Source organism: Neltuma alba, unplaced genomic scaffold (assembly GCF_004799145.2).
Source record: "Neltuma alba isolate B1F8T4 unplaced genomic scaffold, ASM479914v2 tig00007335_pilon, whole genome shotgun sequence".
NCBI classification, from domain to species: Eukaryota; Viridiplantae; Streptophyta; class Magnoliopsida; order Fabales; family Fabaceae; genus Neltuma; species Neltuma alba.
The window spans coordinates 35315-57405 of NW_021634754.1; the positions used below are offsets into that span (position 1 = coordinate 35315).

At 33.4% G+C, this 22091-nt stretch overlaps 2 protein-coding genes across 2 annotated transcripts; both read right to left on the bottom strand.

Moving 5' to 3' along the window:
- Positions 1-5967: 5967 nt before the first annotated feature.
- On the bottom strand, positions 5968-7375 carry LOC114752318 (probable pectate lyase 5). Its single transcript, XM_028941051.1, has 3 exons — positions 7260-7375; positions 6429-7166; positions 5968-6328 (listed from the first exon to the last, which is right to left on the bottom strand). The coding sequence occupies exons 1-3, from the start codon at positions 7364-7366 to the stop codon at positions 5968-5970; spliced, it is 1206 nt and encodes a 401-aa protein (XP_028796884.1). The 5' UTR covers positions 7367-7375.
- A 6848-nt stretch (positions 7376-14223) lies between these two features.
- Positions 14224-21815, bottom strand: LOC114752322 (probable pectate lyase 5). Its single transcript, XM_028941055.1, has 4 exons — positions 21700-21815; positions 21003-21606; positions 14369-14455; positions 14224-14271 (listed from the first exon to the last, which is right to left on the bottom strand). The coding sequence occupies exons 1-4, from the start codon at positions 21804-21806 to the stop codon at positions 14224-14226; spliced, it is 846 nt and encodes a 281-aa protein (XP_028796888.1). The 5' UTR covers positions 21807-21815.
- Positions 21816-22091: the final 276 nt, after the last annotated feature.

Here is a 22091-nt window from a genome sequence, read left to right on the forward strand (position 1 = left end):
GGTGTGTGGCTAATCATGTCTAACTGACTGTTGCTTAAGTCAAAGCATTTAGAATGAAGGAAACGGCCATTAATAACTGTACGATGTATGGCAGTATGGGCTTGTGTGGGAGTAACCACCAAGAAAGTTATACCCGGTTAATTGCTTTGGTTCTCCCCCTTTCATTGAAGGTTTGTCCCTTTAAAGCATCTTTACCTTTTTTTCTTTAAGGAAAAACATTATTTGAAGATTAGAAAACAAAGTAAGTTTTCTTAGTCCAAGATGAAAAATCAAGGGAAAATTAGATGGAAGCCTAGAAAAAAAATGATATTTATTAGGAAAGATCTTAAAACTTGTAATTATTTAAAAAGACTAAGTACTACAATATAAAGTTGAAAAATACTAAATTACTCCTCAAACTTTTGCCTAAAAAAACAAGCAAAATCTCAAAATACACATTTGCAGCCAAAATATATCACAAAGGAAAGAGGATCTCCCTGGCGAATTCTTTTGAAGAAAAGATAAGTGGAGATAAGTTGCTATTAAATTAGATTTGCTATTGAATAATAGAAGATATATTTTTGATATTTTAGTAAACCAATAATCAATGGGATTTTAGGCAATATACATTTTGCCCATGATTGGATAGATTGAACAAAACTCAATTCTTTTAAGAAAAAATGTTAAACAAATACTTATTGAATTTTAAATGATAAATAAGTATTTTAATAGATTTTGACTTATCAAAACCATTACTATTACTAGAGTAGCCAGCAACTTAGTATGGCCTATTTATTTTTTCAAAATTCAACAGAAATTTTTCTGTCATTTTTTTTATTTTTTCACATTAAGTTGATGATATAATTAATATGAATAAAAAAACTAATGTTTTCGGAGAGCTATTTTAATCAGACTTATCAAATTATTTTATGCTTTCTGTGAAAAAACAGAGAGCGGTGTTGTATAGTTATGGCGGTTGAAACGAGCTTGTGCTAAAAGAAAACAATAATACGGGGGCCATTCCCTCACCTCTCAAGATTATTTTATTATGGTTTCTTTTGTTATTTTTTAATCACCTTCCTTTCATATTTTTAGGATGAAGAAAGCGGCAAAGGTTATTCCTATTTTTGTATCAAATCGGCGCCTCACAGCGTCACAGGTGAAATTGAAATCCCTCGTTTAACCTTGCAACAATTGATTGCGAGGAAGAAAAATAACACATAAAATAATTACAATAAGCCACAAAAATAAAGAAGTTGTAAATTTTCTTATATATTGTTGTAAATTTGCTAATTAGAATTGTAAATAATATTTTAGTGGCTAGAGCCTCAGTTGCCGGCGCCAAAGCTTGGGGAGACGGGGAGCCGTTAATGATCGGACCTCCGGCGGCCGTTGATCTTGATTAAGAAAAAAAAAAGAATAGGAATATCAACATGTTTTGATTCAGATTTTTTCTTTTAACAAATAGCAATGCATAAAAGATTTGACGAAAAAATACATGGCGGGTAACCGCCAACTCTGTGCGGATGTGATGACGTGGAATCTTGCGGCCTTTTCCGGTTCTATTTTGGTTCACACCATGTGGACTTTTTTACTTGGCAAAAAACGAGCCCCTTTTTTGTTTATAAAAAGATCAATAATTTTTTGATAAAAAAAAAGATCGATAATTTTATGTTGACCATATTTTCCTTTCATTTCTTTAAAAGAAACTGTTACTACCTCCGATCCTTAATACTACTATAAGACATTGTTTGATTTTTATGTTGGTTCTAAATATAAAACCCTAATTTATTTTGTCTCTCATATTTATGTATTTTTTTCAAGGTAATCATTTTAACAATGATAATTCTAGCCAATACATTTGATTAGCAAGGATATTTTAGGAAAAACAACACTTATTTATTATAAATAACTAACTTAACTTCTTTCTTTAATCTCCTCAGGTTAGTCAACTAGCTTTTATAATTAGTACAAGAGGTGGTAATTAATTTTATTGATTAGCATTTAATTAAAATTTCACCTAATAATCCACCGTCAAGCTCCACAAGGGAGGTCCGTATTATTCGCTGGAGAAGTTGTAGTGCGTGTGTGTACGTAAATTAAAAAGCAATATTTTGAAATATAGAGTGCAATATATTGCCAATTTGGAACGCGGGGACTGAATGGCAATGCCAATTTGGAGTAATATTCACATGCAATTATTGAACACCTTCTCATTTTCCTTCAAGTGGTGCTGGAGACAACACTTCTGTTCAAACATTATTTTCTTGTCTTTCTTATAAGAAACACACCTACTATCTTTACTTAATCCGCGGAATTAAGTCTAGTAGAATGAGTTAAATTCTCATAATGTAACAATCTTCAATTTTTTGTTTGGAAAGGTGTCCATATTTAATGCCCAATAGCAACATCATACTCTTGTATGCATGCATGACTTTTTGTTCAAAAAAGAAAAAAAAAACTCTATTTTAACAATTTTTAGAATAAGAAAAATGCCCCCTCTAGGTTGGTCCGAAAAACAAAATAAAATTAAAAAAACAATACTCATTCCAATCCTTAATATAATATATAGTTAAGCGGTTAGATTTAATCTAAAATTTAATACCTTAATCCACTTTATCTTTTATTTTTATCATTTGTTTTTGAATCAATTTTGCTAACTTATACGTTGATATATAATATATAATACTACATATATGGGTATTTTAGAAATATCGTATTACATTGTTATGATTTATTTATTTGTCTAATTTTGCCTAATCTATTCAAATTAATTAAATAACAATTATACTAAAAACCAGAGGTAAGATTTTTTCTACAGGAGGAGGTAGTAATTTTTTTTTACTTGAATATGAAAATTTTAAAATTTTGGATGGAGATTATATATTAACTAAGAAAAGTTTTGTATCAATCTTAAAAATTTGTTTTGTTTAGTGAAGATTTTGATATTAATGGTTTTGGCTTATTTTCATACTTCAAGTTAAGATCACGTTTGGTACAAATCATCATTAGCTTCATCATTATTACAAAGAAGTTAATTAATTTGATCGCTAGACACAACCACCTCTGTTCAAACACTAAAAAAAAAAAAAAATCTCATTGAGGGCTTCAATCATTTTAAAGTTATGAATTTTTATTTTTCAGCGAATTAGAGTGATATTGTAGATCAAGTATATAATTAAGAAATCACCGAAAAAGTTAGTAATTAACGTGTAACTCGAATGCGGTATGGTGTTTTAAGAGACTATGTAAGAGGTAATTACCCTGGTCAAAACAAAATATAAGAGGTAATTAAAGTTCTAAACTAGCAATTATAACTTTACTTATAGTCAAGGGATAAATTAGATATTAAGAGGCAACAGAGAGAATAATAATTCAAATTACCTCTTAGAATCTAGAATCACCTCTAATATTAAACGTAACTTAATTTAGCTTTGTTTTTTCACTGTGATTTTATTTTAATTGTTTTTTAATTTTGGGTATTATTTTTAGTCCTTGAAATTTAACATCATTGTAGGTTTGGTCTATCAAAATTTGAAACTAGTAGTTTTGGTTTTTGATTTTGGTTCCTAAAAATTGAAACCAGTAATTTTGATCCCCAAAATGTGACCTAGTTTTAGTTTTGGTCCTTGTTTCCGGACAAAAAACATTGTTCCAAGGATAAAAATTTATATGCGAGCCAAAGTGCAGCCAAATTTTAGAGATTAAAACTAATTGTTTCAAATTTCAAAGACTAGATGGTGATAAAGGAAGTTTTTTCTTGTTTGTTGTAGTCTGATTTTTTTTCTCCTGTTTGAAGTAACGGTATTCAGCTTTCATTTAAAAAGTTTCAATGACTAAAACCACTTATTTTTAATTTCAAAAACTAAAAGCAAAATAATATTAAATTTAAAGGATTATGTATGATATTATGTTTGTTTAAAGTTGTGTGTTATTATCGAGTCCTTTTTGTAAAAAGTGGGAATAATTGTATTCTGCTTATTAGTTCATTACTTTGTCCGACGTGTTGCAAATAAGTAGGCTTAACACTTAAGCCTATCATATATAGTGGTATATGTGCCAATTGTTGAACAAGTGAAATAACTGAAGAATATAAACTAAACTTTAACTAACCTAATCTCTTGAATTTTGTGAAATATAGTTCCAAATGACCTATAAATAGAAATTTATGAGTTTCAACAACAATGTTTCTCAAATTAAAATAAAATAATAGTTAGATTGTAAAATTTAAAAGTGAAATTTTTATAAAGAAAAAAAAACGTGATATTTTTGTTACGGAAGAAAAGAATGCTTACGAAGAAGAGTAATTGATTATAGTGATGATGAAATTTGAAAAGATTAATGATAGTGTTTATTTATTGCACATTTACACTATATATGAAACTTTTGGATGTTATTATCTTGTTAATGAATGTTTTAGATGTTCTTGGATATTGATGGATATTTATATATGATGTTATTTTGTATTTATGACTTAATTTTATTCATGTTTATGTTTTTTATTAATAATTTCATTGGTTTATTTTTATTTTTTTTATAAAAATGTGAGGAATATGAAAAATAATATTTTTTCTTAAACTGGCAGAAAGCTCGCAGGCCGGCCTTGAACCCGTTAGCTTAAGAACCGGGTCTAGTAAATTGGGGTATTTTTGAAATTTTGACCTTGTAAGGCTGGTTATTTTAAACCTGCCAACCCTGTAGGGCTGGTCCTGGAGGGCCGAGCCGGCCCCGTATTCTCACCTCTACTGAAACACACGCGTGCAAGGAGCCCTGTGCAACGGGGGAGTTGGGCAGTTGCTCCCTGCTGATTCGGCCTTGTGTACTCCCTAGACTTTGGAAATGGGTGTACCAAAATGGACGTTTGGTTGGCCATTTAAGTTTAGTTTAATCAAGCCAACATGTAAAGAATGAACTCATAACTCATAAGGTAGCGTGTTCGAATCCTGTAGAGAAGTTTATTATTAGGTGATTTGCAAGTACCTTTGTGAGTGTTTTCTGATTATAGAGGTATACTTCGACCTTGTTAAAGCCCTAGTATCTAACTCACCTAACTTTTGTTTGTAAAAGAAAGCGGTTTAGTTTTATCATTTTATAAATGGTACGACCTTCGGTCCTAATTATAAGAACTAGTTGACTAATTTGAAGAGATTAAGGAAGTAAGTTGAATTAGTTATTTGTCCTAAATAGGTATTGTCTTTTTTAAAATATCTTTGCTAATCAAGTATATTAGTTAGAACTACCATTGTTAGAAAGACAACTTTGAAAAAAAAAATATAAATATGGGAGACAAAGTAGGGTCTTATATTTAGGATCAAAATAAAATTCAAATAAGATCTTATATTAAGGACCGGAGGCAATATAATATTCTCACCAGTCCTAAATACAAGACACATTTTCTAGTATAAATTATACTAAAAAATGCCTCTTATCAATTAGAAACGGAGTACCTTTTTTTCCTTCCAGATTTCATGCTGGAAAACAAATGGCTCATGATAAGGCCAAAGCGAGAAGAGGAGTGCAAGAATGATATATTGAAATGAATGACATGCGACTCATTTTTTTAATTGTTATAGTAAGGCGCTCAATAGAATATATAATGAAAATCCCTTAATTAATTAAATTCATTAATAAAACATAATCCTTTGGTCCTACGCATAAAATTTATTTTGTAATACAGTTTATACTATAAAATAAGTCTCATATTTAGAATAAGACAGAATATTTCATTTCAATAAAAAATTAAAATGAGATACCCATTTCTTTTGGACTTGTCATTCAACATAAAAGATGTACATCGCCAACTCTTATGCTTGCGTAACCACAATCGTCACAAGCTAAGGTTGCAGTCATAAAAGACAATACTTAAAAAGGGAAAATAAAAAGTATATACAGAAGAAAGATCAGATCATATAGATCTCATTGGTCTTGGCAATTGCTGCATTAAAATGCAGAGGATAAATCCTAAAGAGAAACCAAAGCTGATTTGATTCAGCAACGAGAGCCCTTTGTGCATTTAAGTGCCCCAGCCGATGCTGTTATAGATCTAACCAAAGAAGACGATTTTGCAGACAGACTTGAAGCTCGAGCATAGCTTGAAGTTGCCCCCTTCCCTGACGGCGTGAAAAAAGCACCGTTTAACATCAGATCCCCCGACGACCTCCAGTTCCAGTTCTTCCATTCACTCTCCGGCGAATTCTCCCTCTTGGTCACCTCTTTTAAGCTTCCGTCATTAGAAGCGAGAAATCTGTTTCCTTGACTGTATATAGTTGGATTCGCACTCCCTCCTATCGCATACATGCCCCACTGAGTGTAGTCATTGTTTACCACGTGGAAGTAGCCATGTCTGCATCTGCAAATGATACACAAAAACTTGGGTTCATTAATCAATTGAAATTGATTCAACAACGCTGTTCGATTTCTGTCGGAAAAAGGTTTGCTCAAGTTGTTACCTTGGCATTCTCTGGACCAAGCCTTTGCCGAAATGGTTGAAGGCTATGGTGACCTGCATGTTCTTGTCCTGCGTGTAACTGTCACTGTGACCCAGAAGCATCACCTTGTCGTGGCGAGTCATGTAATTGTTTGAGATTGTGATTGCCGTCGATCCTTGAACCGCATCGATCAGTCCATCTTCACAATTCCACAGAGAACAGTGGTCCACCCAGATGTGGCTTCCTCCGAAAATGGAGACTCCGTCGCCGTCCGACACAGTTCTCCACCCGTAATGTGTCGGAGAATCTCGCACGTAGGCGTTACCTGCTCGTTTACAGTCGTGAATGTTGATTCCGTGGATAATGACGTTGGTAACGAACTGGATAGTGATGCATGGACCCCCTGCAATGTGAACATTGGCTCCTCTGCCATCGATGGTCTTGAAGGAGTTCATGATCAGTTCTTCTTCGAGCTTGATGACCATGTCTTTCTTGAAGATGATCCACAGTGGCTCCTTCTGTATAACGCCGTATCTGAGGGTTCCTGGCTTGGGATTAACGGGGTGGTCGCCGGGGTCGGTGACGACGTAGTATCTACCGTCTCTGCCTCCGATGGCGTTCTTGCCGAACCCAATGCCGCAATCCGCCAGACGCTTTCTGTTCTTCTCCCAGTTGGGGTCACACCTCCAACAATCATCAATGGGATTCCCGGTTCCGCAAGAAAGAAACCCCAGGTTTCTTCTCGACGCATTGATGCTCCTGGAATAACAATTGAAGCAGAGGTTATAAGTTACTGATATGAAGAATATCAGAAAATGAACATGGTGGGTGTGTGATGATTCCGAGACATACTTGTGTACTTGTTCGACTACTAATTCTGGATCTTGCAGTGCGGAAGAGAAAATGAAGGAAGGAGCCAGAAGTAGGAGGAGAAATGTGAACGAGAATGGAATTGCCATATCTGTGCGCAGAAGCTGAGATTATGATGCAGAGAGAAAGAGAATGTTTGTGATTTTGTGAAGAAGGATGAAGACAAAGTGAGGTTTATATAGTGAAGAACCGAGAGGCTTGTCAGATTATAAAATGTTGGTGGGAATGGATAAAGCATTATTTATATTTCAGTTATGATGATGGTTGCAAAATAGTTGGGCGTATGATTAGGCTCCGTAAACCTAATATTAAGTACTAAAAAGATGCTTGATGCTTAAGGAATGCACATTTGACTTGTCTAATTGATTGAATCTTTAAAGCTGTATGATTGAGTGATTGAGGGAGTTAATAAAATAATGGTAACTTGAATGAAACTCACATGGTGTGTGTATGGGTTGGGTATGACTAATCATAAGCATCTATATATTCAATGAGAGAGAATTCACTGTTGCTCAAGTCAAAGCATTTTAGGGATGTTTTAGAATGAAGAAAACGGCCATTAGTAAATGTACGATGTATGGGCTTGTCACTTGTGTGGGAGTAACCACCAAGCAAGTTATACCTGATTAATTGCTTTGGTTCTTCCCCTTTCATTGAAGGTTTGTCCCTTTGATGCTTTTTTACCTTTTTTCTTTAAGAAAAAACATTATTTAAAGATCAGAAAACAAGGTAAATGGTCGTAGTCCAAGATGAAAAATCAAGGGAAAATTAGATGGAAACGTAGAAAAATTATATTTATTAGGAAAGATCTTAAAAATTGTAATTATTTAAAAAGACTAAATACAAAAAATATAAAGTTGAAAAATACTAAATTACTCCTCAAACTTTCGCCTCAAAAAACAAGCAAAATCTCAAAATACACATTTGCAGCCAAAATATATCTCAAAGGAAACTAGGAAAGAGCATCTCCTTGGCGAATTCTTTTGAAGAAAAGATAAGTGGATATAAGTTGCCATTAAATTAGACTTGCTATTGAATAATAGAAGATATATTTTTTATATTTTAGTAAACCAATAATCAATGGGATTTCAGGCAATATATATTTTGCTCATGGTTGGATAGATTGAATAAAACTCAATTCTTTTAAAAAAGTGTTAAAAAAATATTTGTTGAATTTTAAAATGATAAGTAAGTATCTTGATAGATTTTCACTTATCAAAATCTTACTAGAGTAGTTAGCAACTCAGTATGGCCTTTTTTTTTTTTTTTTTTAAATTCAACAGGAATTTTTCTTCTTAGTTTTTTACATTAAGTTGATGATATAATTAATATGAATTAAAAAACTATGTTTCGGAGAGCTATTTTAATCAGACTTATCAAATTATTTCATGCTTTCTTTAAAAAAAAAAAAAAAGAACGGCGTTGTAGAGTTATGGCGGTTGAAACTAGCTTGTACTACAAGAAAACAATAATGTGGGGGCCATTTCCTCACCTCTCAAGCTTATTTTATTATGGTTTCTTTTTTTTCTTTTTTTTTTCAAGTCACCTTCCTTTAATATTTTTAGGATGAAGAAAGCGGCAAATGCAGATATTTAATGTTATTCCTATTTTTTGTATCAAATCGGCGCCTCACAGAGTCACAGGTGAAATTGAAATCCCTCGTTTAACCTTGCAACAATTGATTGCGAGCAAGAAAAATAATACATAAAATAATTACGATAAGCCATAAAAATAAAGAAGCTGTAAATTTTCTTATATGTTGTTGTAAATTTGCTAATTATAATTGTAAATAATTTTTCGGTGGCTAGAGTTTCAGTTGCCGGCGCCAAAGCTTGGGGAGCCGTTAATGATCGGACCTCCTGCGACGGGTGATCTTGATCAAGAAAAAGAAGAATATGAATATCAACATGATTAGAACATTTTGAAGGTAAATGGAAGTTTAGTCGCAAATTTATTACATCTAAACTATTCAGATCAGATTTGGATCATTCAGATTTTTCCCCCCTTCTAACAAATAGCAATACAGAAAAGGTTTGACGAAAAATACATGGCAGGAACCACCAACTGCGTGAGGATGTGATGACATGGAATCTTGCTGACTTTTCTGGTTCTATTTTGGTTCACAAAATGTAGACCCTTTTAGTTGGCAAAAAACGAGCCATTTTTTTGCTTATAAAAACGTCAATAATTTTTTGGTAAAAAAAAAAAAAAGATCGACAACTTTATGTTGACCATATTTTCCTTTCATTTCTTTAAAAGAAACTGTTAATTAATTTTATTGATTAGCATTTAATTAAAATTTCACCCAATAATCCACCGTCAAGCTCCACAAGGGAGGTCCGTGCTATCCGCCGGAGAAATTGGAGTGCGTGCGTGTAAGTTAAAAAAAAAAAAGCAATACTTTGAAATATAATATAGGAAAAATTGACCACAAAATACCATATGAATTTAAAAAAGACAAAGAAGGCATCCAAATAAACAAAATGACAAAAAAGGCATCAGATACCAATCAGGAATTTTGATTTTTGGCCTTAAGACCAAATTGCCCTTATTATGTTTGAAAACTGAGGAGATGGAGAAAGGTAGAAACTGCCTCCACTCGGTGAAAGCAATCCCCTCACTCAACGAAACAGAAACTGTCCTTACTTAGCAAAAGCAATCCCCCCACTCGATGAAACCAAATCCCTCTACTCGGTGAAACTGAATCCCCCTACTCGGAGAAACCAATCCCCCCACTTGATGAAACTAAATCCAAGCTCCTCTAGTCACCAAAAAGGGTTATCCAAAATCACATTGTCGCCGTCATAGGAGTAAAGTGTCGTCGGTGAAATTGGTAAACATCGTTGAAGTACATTGCCCTATCTGAAGTAACTTGTACTCCGTGAAATTGTCGTCGTTGAGGAGTTTGCTGAAGTAACACCAACTGTGATAAACAGGTAGGAAACTTGAATATTGTTGTCAATAGAGCATTTTCGATGGGTCCCCAAAGCTTAAAATGTATTTGTGCAGTAATCCTCTTTATGGTTCCGTCTCTGTTCTTTGCACATAAGTTGCTATAGGATGAAAAAAGTTGTTTCCATCTTACTTCTCATGTGCTTGGTTGTGTACACATTTGGAAATGATTGTGATTGATAGTGTTTAATCCATATTGGGTGGTCGTTAATTGGAACAGAGGATTGCTTTTCTTGTGGTGATTGTTTTATTTGGATTTGAAGGAAAAGAACAAAATGAAAAGGATAGTTTTGTCTGTGTTATTTGACTTTGCTAAAAAGAGTATAGCTTTCTATGGGGACAAGGTGAGATTTTAAGGAAGTTGAATTTAGTAAAATTTTGTCTGCATGTGTGGCAATGATAAAGTTACTTTCATTTTCATTGAATAGTTTAGGCTAAAAAGTTTGTCCTTGCATGGGTAAAATTTGCAAAGGTTTTCCTATTCTGGTAATTTGGAAAGCAGTAATAAATTCTATTAGCTATGAGTAGTAAATTTGATGAGGTAAGTAGTAAATAGTACTAGTTGATTTTGTATTGAAATAACAACTATTGGTTTGAGAACGACTATATTTGTCTTGGTAATGACTACATTTGTTTGGACAATAGTTTTTAAATGATATGTTAATGAAATTTACTACATTAGTTAGTGAAATTGACTACATTTGTCAATGAAAATGACTAGATTTGTTATGGGAATGACAACATTGTTGTGATGCAAATTCAATTGACTAGACAATGATATTGATGTGTTATGTTAATAAAATCTACTACATTTGTTAGTAGAATTTACTACATTTGTTAATTGATTGGACAATGGTTTTTAGGTGATATGTTAATGAAATTTACTACATTTGTTAGTGGAATTGACTACATTCATCAATGAAACTAACTAGATTTGTTATGGGAATGACAACATTGTTGTATTGAAAATTCAATTGATTAGACAATGGTATTTAGATGATATGTTAATGAAATTTACTATATTTGTTAGTGGAATTGACTACATTTGTTAATTGATTAGATAATGGTATTTAGGTGATATATTAATGAAATTTATTACATTTGTTGTTGTAATTGACTACATTTGTTAATGGAATTGATGACACTATTATGAAAGAAATATATTATAATAAATGACTAACAAATGGTGTCATTGCAATAGGGAAAATGGTATTAGAAGTAGAAGGAGAAGGAGAGGCAAGTGGACAAGTGAAGAATGTGTATATGTTGTTTCTCCATGAATTTAAGTTAGGGAAAGAGTTTAGGAATAGGAGACAAAAAGTTAGGGAGGTAGCAAAGGCATAAAGGGAGCTGCCACCAGAGGAGAGGAAGAAATATAATGATAAAGTTAACAAACCAAAGAAGTAAGGGAAGAAGAAGAAGCAGATGAAAAAAGTTTCTTTTAACACCCGTTGCTCGGTTTGGCAATACAAGTCATTGGTGGAATTTATAAATAGCAATGAAAGATTGAAAGCCAAGGTACAAAGTTTAGGATTCTCAAGTTTGCTTGACATGGGATGTGAGAGACTGCCTCGTGACGTCATAGTATGTATGCTTTGAGCATATGATCCACCTACCCATCAATTTACAATGAGGGGGGAAATCAAGGAAATTGATGCAAAAGATGTTACAAAGTTGTTGGGTGTATCCCACACAGGGGAAAAGGTAAGAATAGATGTGGATGATGATGATAAAACATATAAGAGGTTGAAGAATGAATATGGTAAAGTCTTTTTTACCAAGATACTCAAAGACATTAAATCTAGGGAGAATGAAGAGAACTTTGAGTTCTTGTTTATGTTGTACACACTCGGAAGTTTTCTAGCTTCCTACCTCACAAACAATAGTGAGTGACAAGCTAGTAAGGGTGATGTGTTGTCCTATGAATGGATTTTGCCGATTTGATTGGGCCACATACATTGTGAACAACTTGTGGAAAGAGATGGAAGATTATGTCGAAGTGTATAGAAACGTAAAGGAAGACAATGAAGGGAGTTGCAACGTCGAAGGATGCATCTACCTCTTATTGATATGTATTTATTACCTTTGTTTTTTGTTGTATGTTTAAATGGAGTGATGATAAAGTTAATAATTTGATGTCGCAGTTATATCTTGCTGAGCACTTTCCATTATCTAAATCTAGTAGACATAGGTCAATAAATGCTATTCAATTTTGGACTAATAAAAGAATAAAAGAGATGACAAAGAAAGAAAGACGGAGCTGCAGAGGCTTATTGTATAAGGGGAAGGGCTCTAAAATTAGGGTTGAGAATGAGGAGAAAACAAGGAGAAGTCTTGCTGACTTACACCTGGTGTGTGCTTTGCTTGGTAATTTCAATGTGCATTAACAAGAAAAAGTGTTTGACCTTTTTTAATAATGTGATGCACGAGTTGTAGAGCTTACATCAAAAGTTGATGGCTGTAATTGATTTAAGCTACAAGAGGCTTTTTAGTACAGTAGAGGAGGAGCTCCATAAGGTGCAAATGACAAGGAAAATCGTACTATGAGAGATGAGGGCACTAGTGAAGTTAGAGATGAATATAAGGGAGAAGATGAAGTTGATGATGGTGATGATGATAATGAGGGAGGTGATGATGATGGACAAGACTCAGGTCACGTACATCATCATGGAGATGACTTGGACGAGGCCACATGATTAATGTTGAGGAAGAAGGAATACAAGTAGGAAATATGGATTCCCCTAAAGTTTCCCCCATAGACAAGGCTGTACAGCCCAGGAGATCACAGAGGGAGATAAAGTCGGCCATAAATTCTCCATGGATTTTGACAAGGCCTATTAAGAGGAAAAAGAGGAATTTGAAGGAAAAGGACAAGTTTTTTAACATGATATCTCATATGTGTTCAAGTCAGGATGGTGACAGGTAAGTTACTATTCGCATAACTATGAATGATATTACTTATAGTTCGTTTACTGATTAACTACACACATAATGATACTGGGAACACATTTTTAGACCTTTAGTTAAAATATTTGATAAGGATATCACTCGAGATCAGTTAAGCACACTTGGAGGAATTGAGAAAATAGGTAACCGAGTAAGCTAGTATTGTGGTCTTGGGCTGAGTAGTATAACTTTTATATTTGATGCTCATGTATACCTTTGGAAAAAACTAAAATTTACTTGCATACAGCTCATGTTGTGTGCAAGACTTTAATGGCTGATATGAAGAGCAAAGGAGAAGTGAAGCGGCACATATTTGATGCTGACTTTATGGTAAAGTTGATAAGATGTTTACAAAACTATTGCTGGTACATGACTAATATGTCAATGTTGTAGGCAATAATGGTTATGAACCCATCTTGGTGGGATGCTACAAAACGACAAAAGCAATTTTCACCTGAATATGTCGGTTATAATATAGGAGACTGTGACTTGATTTTTGGACCTACACTTGTTAGGGCTCACTGGTTTTGTCTTGTGCTTGAGCCTAAGATAATGAATTTCTATGTGCTAGATTCAATGAAGCCACGTTTTGCTGAGAAGAAGAGTAAGAAGAAAGGTGCAGCTGAAGGTGATATGATGACTGTGGTCACCGGATGTGTAAGGATATTGTTACTCTTCTTACGTAAGATGCTGTTTGTTTACCAATTTATTTACAAATGCAAGTATGTGTTGTGCAAAGGAATTGATTTTATGAAATAATTGATATAATAAAGTCCAATACCATTAGGAAGAAAAAAATGAGTGACATTATTTGGGCCCCTGTTCCTCAACAAAACAATTTGTAAGTGGTTTAGGTTGTTGATATAATAATGTATGAATGTTACTTTGTGTTTGACTCATAGACATTGTTTCATGTGCAGGCAAGACTGTGGCATTCATGTTTTAATATGATTGAGCAAATGAGAGCCCGGTGTGATGCTTGACTACAATGAAGAACATGTTGCTGATTTTCGACGAAACCTAATTTGGTGGATTGTTAATCATGAGCTCAATTCAAGGCGTGAAGAAGCATTGACATTGATGTCATCTCCACAACCTACAGTAAGGAAAAAGCAACATGTGTCACAGTAGTAAATTATACTGTTTAAGTTTAATGATGTTTAACTTATAGTTATGTATGTAAGGGGATTTACTGTTTTCAGAGAATGTACAGCTACTTGATTTGCAACATTTTTTGAGGGGGTAGGCAACTTTTCTGTCAAAAACAAAACAATTCGATACTGAATTTTACAAAACACATAGTGGGAATAACAACTTTCATAGTGAGTGTTACTACTTTTTCAATGGGTTTTGCAACCTTTTGTGAGGAGCTGGGCAATTTTTCTGTTAAAAATAATGCAATTCCATGCTAAATTTGACAAAACACATAGTGAGATTTACAACTTTCATGGTGAGTTTTACTACTTAGTCAATGGGTTTTGCAACCTTTTTTGAGGGGCTGGGCAACTTTTAAAAACAATACAATTCCATGCTAAATTTTACAAAATACATAGTGGTTTTTACAACTTACACAGTGAGTGTTACTACTTCTTCAATGGGTTTGTAACCTTTTCTGAGGGGCTGGGCAACTTTTTTGTCAAAAACAATATAATTCCATGCTGAATTTAACAAGACACAGTGAAATTTACAACTTTCACAGTGAGTGTTACTATTTTTTCAATTGGTTTTGCAACCTTTTTTGAGGGGTTGGACAACTTTTCTATTAAAAGCAATACAATTCCACGCTAAATTTGACAAAACACATAGTAGTTTTTACAACTTTCATAGTAAATGTTACTACTTCTTCAATGGGTTTTGCAACCTTTTCAAAGGGACTGGGCAACTTTTCTATTAAAAACAATACAATTGCACATTGAATTTTACAAAACACAGTGGTTTTTACAACTTTCAAAGTAAGAGTTACTACTTTGTGTAATGGAATAGACCATTCATAAAACAATATTTGCTAAAAACCAGTAGCCATATAACAGCAGATATATTATATATATTCAAATGACTGCACCTGAAGTACATCATAGTAAACATTGAACCATTAACTTTCATACTAACTACATGTGTAATGGAATGTACCACTCACGTAACAATATTTATCAAAAACCAGCAGGCCTGTGACAGCAGCTACTTTACATATATTGAAATGACAAGTTTACATTAAAATTAAACCATCACTTAATGTTTTCTTGTCATTCAACCCACAAAACATATCCTATTCGTTAAATATCATATACAAATGGGATAATCTATCTACTAACCCATCTACCAAAAATGTTAAGAAGGGTTCAAAAGTCATTCCATTTACACAAAAAATGACCATATCTATTGGCATCTAACTTCAACTCAGGTTTGGATTCTTGTATGTTCTTCTTGTGTGCCTAACTTGTTGACATGTGCTAGAATGGTAGATCTTCCTGTTTTAGAACTATGACTCTCATCTTTTTATTTTATGCCTTTCTGGTGGTTGACTAGTCAAAGGTGGTGCCAAGAACACTTGACTTGCTATATTTTCCCCAATAGTTGTTAGGATTTGACATGTCTACTGTCACCACTAGAATCATAGTCCTCTCATAAATCTTTTGCTGTGATGTAATCTTGTCGCATTCGTTAACAAATTCATACACATTGCAATTGATAGCCTTAATAGCTACACATGCTTGAGGACATGGAATGCTTGACACTTGCCAAGCTGCACAGGTGCATTCGTCTAAACAAGATCAACAATCTTGGAAGTTCAAGTGGACTTTTGCATCATCATTGCATCATCTTCTTGCATCATCCTTATATCATCCTTCTAGAAGGTGCCAAATGTTACAAACTTAGTGGAGGAGAACTTCTCCTGGAGAAGGGAGATTGAATCCTAGCTATTGGATTAAAACTTAATCATTAAGTTTCCTCATAATTTACTTGGCCTACATTTCTCCGGCTTTCTTGACGGCCTTTTGGAGCTCAGAAAAATTTTTGTCTACTCCATAAATTCCCTTTAATTCTAGAGAATATCTATAAATTTTCTTAGGCCATAACATTTCCTTTAAGCCTTGCATAAAAATCATTTACTAAAATACCCTTTTATCGGCATAATCGGCTTTTTAATTTATTAAAGCCATTCCAATGACCTTTTGGTTACAAGACTAATTTTATAAATTAGTACAACCTTTCAACCATTTAAACTCATTTTTCAATATATTTTTGAGGTCTCTTGCTGTTTTAATTAATTACTTCAAATGGTGTACTTTTTACCTGCCATAACCTTATAAATTCCCTTTAAGCTGTCTCAGGGGTATTTTTGTCATTTCTCTTCACAAAAGAGTCTTGGAATATTATTTTCCATTTTTTAGAATTTTCTGTATACTTTTCATTTTTACCCTTGTTGGCTGTAACTTTCTAAATTTACAGTTTAGTCCCTACTTGGACTTAACTTCATACAACCATCTCTTTGAGGTTTTACCCCTTGGCCTGTTTCTAGTTTCTTTTTTCTTTATGGGCCTCTGAGATTTTATTGAAGCCTCCAACTTTAATTATACCTCAGCCCCTGAAAACTTTCACTTTGCAGTTTTGTGCCTGAAACTGCTTTGATTTCCTTTCTCATCTTTGGGACTTCTGCTCAAAAAAGGCTTAGTAGCCTACCTTCTTTAGGCTATTTTCAGGATTCTAGACCTAGAAATTAAGATGTGACACCCAAAACACACACACAAACTTTTCTTCTATTCGCAACTTTATTATAGGGTTTCACAACTCTATTATTGATTTTAACAACACTCACCACGTGGATGCAAACTTCACGCGTACATAATTGCTTGCCACCTTTTTTGATTTCCACTACGTCATTCAAAATACTAAATATAAACCCTCATCTCCAACACACTCGTCCTCACTATTGTGCCATAAAGCAGCCACAAAAATGAACAACCCAAACCCCACCATGACGTAATGCGACATGTTTACTTCCTCTCTTACTACAAACCCTTTTGCCCACAATCAAAATCTACTAAATCAGCAATCTCAACAAAATGGTGACACAGAGGAGTAAGATAATACCATTTCCAAAGACTAGCGACTTAAACTTACCTCTTTTCAGCTTAAACGTGTTGCTTCGGCTTTCCTCTTTCCTTCTTCACATATTCCTCAACATCTTACTCTGTTTATTTTCTTCTCACTTTTAGCTTCTTTTTACCTCACTCACCAGGGCAATTCGGTCTTTAGGCCAAAAATCAAAATTCTAGATTGGTACCTGATGCCTTCTTTGTTATTTTGCTTATTTGGATGCCTTCTTTGTCTTTTTTAAATTCATATGGTATTTTGTGGTCATTTTCCCTATAATATATTGCATTGCATACGAGTGGTGTTGTTGATGAATAAGGTTTCACAAAGCTAGCCAAAGAGGAACGTGGGGACTAAATGCCAATTTGGAGTATTATTCACATGCAATTATTCAATAACTTCTCATTTTCCTTCAAGTGGTGCTAGAGACAACACTTCTATTCAAACATTATTTTCTTGTTTTTCTTATAAGAAACACACCTACTATCTTTACTTAGTATGTGGAATTAGGTCTAGTGGAATGAGTTAAATTCTTACAATGTAACAATCTTCAAATTTTTATTAGGAAAGGTGCCCATATTTAATACCCAACAATAACACCATACTCTTGTATGTGCATACTCATGATGTTTTATTCACACACAAAAAAAAAAAACTCTATCTTAACAATTTTTAGAATAAGAAAAATTCTCCCTCTAGGTTGGTCCGAAAAATGAAATAAAATTAAAAAAATAATACCCATTCCAATCCTTAATATAAGAGATAGTCAAGCGGTTAGACTTAATGCAAAATTTAATACTTTAATCCACTTTATTTTTCATATTTATCATTTTTTCCTGAACCAATTTGGCTAACTTATATGTTGATATATAATATAATACTACAAATATGGGTATTTTGGAAATATCATATCACATTGTTATAATTTATTTATTTGTCTAATTTTTTTAATCTACTCAAATTAATTAAATAATAATTATACTAAAAACTAGAGGTAATATTTTTTCTATAGAAGGAGGTGGTTTTTTTTTTTTTTTACTTGAACATGAAAATTTTAAAATTTTGGGTGGAGATTATATATTAACCAAGAAAAGTTTTGTATCAATCTTAAAAATTTGTTTATTTTAGTGAAGGTTTTGATATTAATGGTCTTGACTTATTTTCATACTTCAAGTTAAGATCACGTTTGGTACAAATCATCATTATTGCCAAGAAGTTAATTAATTTGATTGCTAGACACAACAACCTCTGTTGAAACACCAAAAAAATTAAATCTCATTGAGGACGTCAATCATTTTAAAGTTTTGAATTTTTTATTTTTCAGCGAATTAGAGTGATATTGTAGATCAAGTATCTAATTAAGAAATCACCTAAAAAGTTAGTAGTTAACGTATAACTGGAATGCGGTATAGTGGTTTAAAAGACACTATGTAAGAGGTAATTACCCTGGTCAAAACAAAATATAAGAGGTAATTAAAGTTCTAAACTAGCAATTATAACTTTAATTATGGTCAAGGGATAAATTAGATATTAAGAGGCAATTGAGACAATAATAATTCAAATTACCTCTTAAAATCTAGAATCACCTCTAATATTAAACGTAACTTAATTTAGCTTTGTTTTTTCACTGTGATTGTATTTTAATTGTTTTTTTAATTTTGGGTTAATGTTATTTTTAGCCCTTGAAATTTAACATCATTTTGGGTTTGGTCCATAAAATTTGAAACTGGTAATGTTGGTCTTTGATTTTGGTTCCCAAAATTTGAAACCAGTGATTTTGATCCCCGAAATGTGATCTGGTTTTAGTTTTGATCCTTGTTTCAGGACCAAAAACATTGTTCCAAGGATAAAAATTTATATGCCAACCAAAATGCAGTCAAATTTTAGGGATTAAAACCATTTGTTTCAAATTTCAAAGGCCAGATGGTTATAAAGGAAGTTTTTTCCTGTTTGTTGTAGTCTTATAGTTTTCCTCCTCTTTGAAGTAACCGTATTCAGTTTTCATTTAAAAAGTTTCAAGGACTAAAACCACTTGTTTTTAAATTTCAGAAACTAAACCCAAAATAATATTAAATTTAAAGGATTATGTATGATATTATATTTGTTTAAAGTTGTGTGTTATTATCGAGTCCTTTTTGAAAAAAGTGAAAATAATTATATTCTGCTTATTAGTTTATTACTTAGTCCGACGTGTTGCGAATAAGTAGGTTTAACACTTGAGCATGTCACAGATAGTGGTATGTGTGCCAATTGTTGAACAAGTGAAATAATTTAAGAATATAAACTAAACTTTAACTAACCTAGTCTCTTGAATTTTGTGAAATATAGTTCCAAATGACCTATAAATAGGACAGAAGGAAGTTAATGTTCTTCTGGTCCTATTTACAACTGACTTCCAACATGCTCTTTTTATATTTAATGTAAAGCATAATTAACTAATTTAAGTAGATGAAGGATGTTAGTTATATTAGCTAATATAATATTTTTTTTACTAAAATACCCTAAGTATCTTTCTTAATCCTTCTCTTCCTTCCTCTCCTACATGATTATTTTTTGAAAAATATCAATAGGGTTAATTTGAAAAAAAAAATTGATAAACTTGTGACATAGGTCTTACATATAAGACTAACATTAATTCCCTAATTAAGTACTATATTAAAGACCGGAGTAGTATTTCATATAGGCACGAAAAACCTTAAACTTTAATAACTTCTCTTTAAAATTTAATGATTTTCTAACTCTCTCTATTTAATGTATATATTATATCTCATAAAAACAAAGTTAATGTAATAATAAATGAAGATTAAAATTATACATCTATATATATTAGAAATTTTTCTCTCTGCCTTGTAAACAATATAAAAAAAATTTCTCAGTTAAATAGTACTAGAAGAGTAACTAGCAAAATCACTACTAAGAATGGAGACGGGCAGAGCTGTGGCCATGGAATTCTGAATGATGCTTATGTCCACCATTGACTTTGCATACTGATACACACGCATGCAAGGAGCCTTGTGCAACGTGGGAGTTGGGCAGTTGCTGCCTGCTGATTCGGCCTTGTGTACTCCCTAGACTTTGGACATGGGTCTACCAAAATGGACGTTTGGTTGGCCATTTAAGTTTAGTTTAATCAAGCCAACATGTAAAGAATAAACTCGTAAGATAATGAGTTCGAATCTGCTGCAAAACTTATTAGTAGGCGACCGACAAATACCTCTGTGAGTGTTTTATGAGCATGGAAGTATACTTTGATCATGATAAACCCTCAGTATCCAACTCACCTTTTTTTTTTTGGGTAAAAGAAAGCAGTTTAGTTTCATCATTTTATTAAATTTAATTATTAATGATATAATATTCTCACTTGTCTTAAATATTTGACACATTTTCTAGTGTATATTGTATTATAAAGTGCTTCTTATATTTAGGAATGGAGGAGTACCTTCTTCCCTTTCATATTTCATGTTGGAAAACAAATGGCTCAGGATAAGGCCAAAGCGAGAAGAAGAGTGCAACAGTAATATATTGAAATGAATGATATGCCACTCATTTGTTAATCGTTATAGCAAGGCGCTCAAAAGAATATATAATGCAAATCCCTTAATTAATTAAATTCGTTAATAAAACATAATCCTTCGGTCCTATATGTAAAATTCAGTTTATCACGTAATTTATACTATAAAATAAGTGATAAGAGGGAATATTTCATTTCAATAAAAGATTAAAATGAGATACCCATTTCTTTTGGACTTGTCCTTGAACCGCATCAATCAGTCCATCTTCGCAATTCCACAGAGAACAGTGGTCCACCCAGATGTGGCTTCCTCCGAAAATGGAGACTCCGTCGCCGTCCGACACCGTTCTCCACCCGTAATGTGTAGGAGAATCTCGTGCGTACGCTTTACCTCCTCGTTTACAGTCGTGAATGTTGATTCCGTGGATAATGACGTTGGTAACGAACTGGATAGTGATGCAAGGACCCCCTGCGATGTGAACATCGGCTCCTCTGCCATCGATGGTCTTGAAGGAGTTCATGATCAGTTCTTCTTCGAGCTTGATGACCATGTCTTTCTTGAAGATGATCCACAGTGGGTCCTTCTGTATAACGCCGTATCTGAGGGTTCCTGGCTTGGGACTCACGGGGTGGTCGCCGGGGTCGGTGACGACGTAGTATCTGCCGTCTCTGCCTCCGATGGCGTTCTTGCCGAACCCAATGCCGCAATCCGCCAGACGCTTTCTGTTCTTCTCCCATTTGGGGTCACACCTCCAACAATCATCAACGGGATTCCCAGTTCCGCAAGAAAGAAACCCCAGGTTTCTTCTCGACACATTGATGCTCCTGGAATAACAATTGAAACAGAGGTTATAAGTTACTGATATGAAGAATATCAGAAAATAAACATGGTGGGTGTGTGATGATTCCGAGACATACTTGTGTACTTGTTCGACTACTACTTCTGGATCTTGCAGTGGGGAAGAGAAAATGAAGGAAGGAGCCAGAAGTAGGAGGAGAAATGTAAAGGAGAATGGAATTGCCATATCTGTGTGCAGAAGCTGAGATTATGATGCAGAGAGAAAGAGAATGTTTGTGATTTTGTGAAGAAGGATGAAGACAAAGTGAGGTTTATATAGTGAAGAACCGAGAGGCTTGTCAGATTATAAAATGTTGGTGGGAATGGATAAAGCATTATTTATATTTCAGTTATGATGATGATTGCAAAATAGTTGGGCGTATGATTAGGCTCCGTAAACCTAATATTACGTACTAAAAGGATGTTTGATGCTTAAAGAATGCACATTTGACTTGTCTAATTGATTGAATCT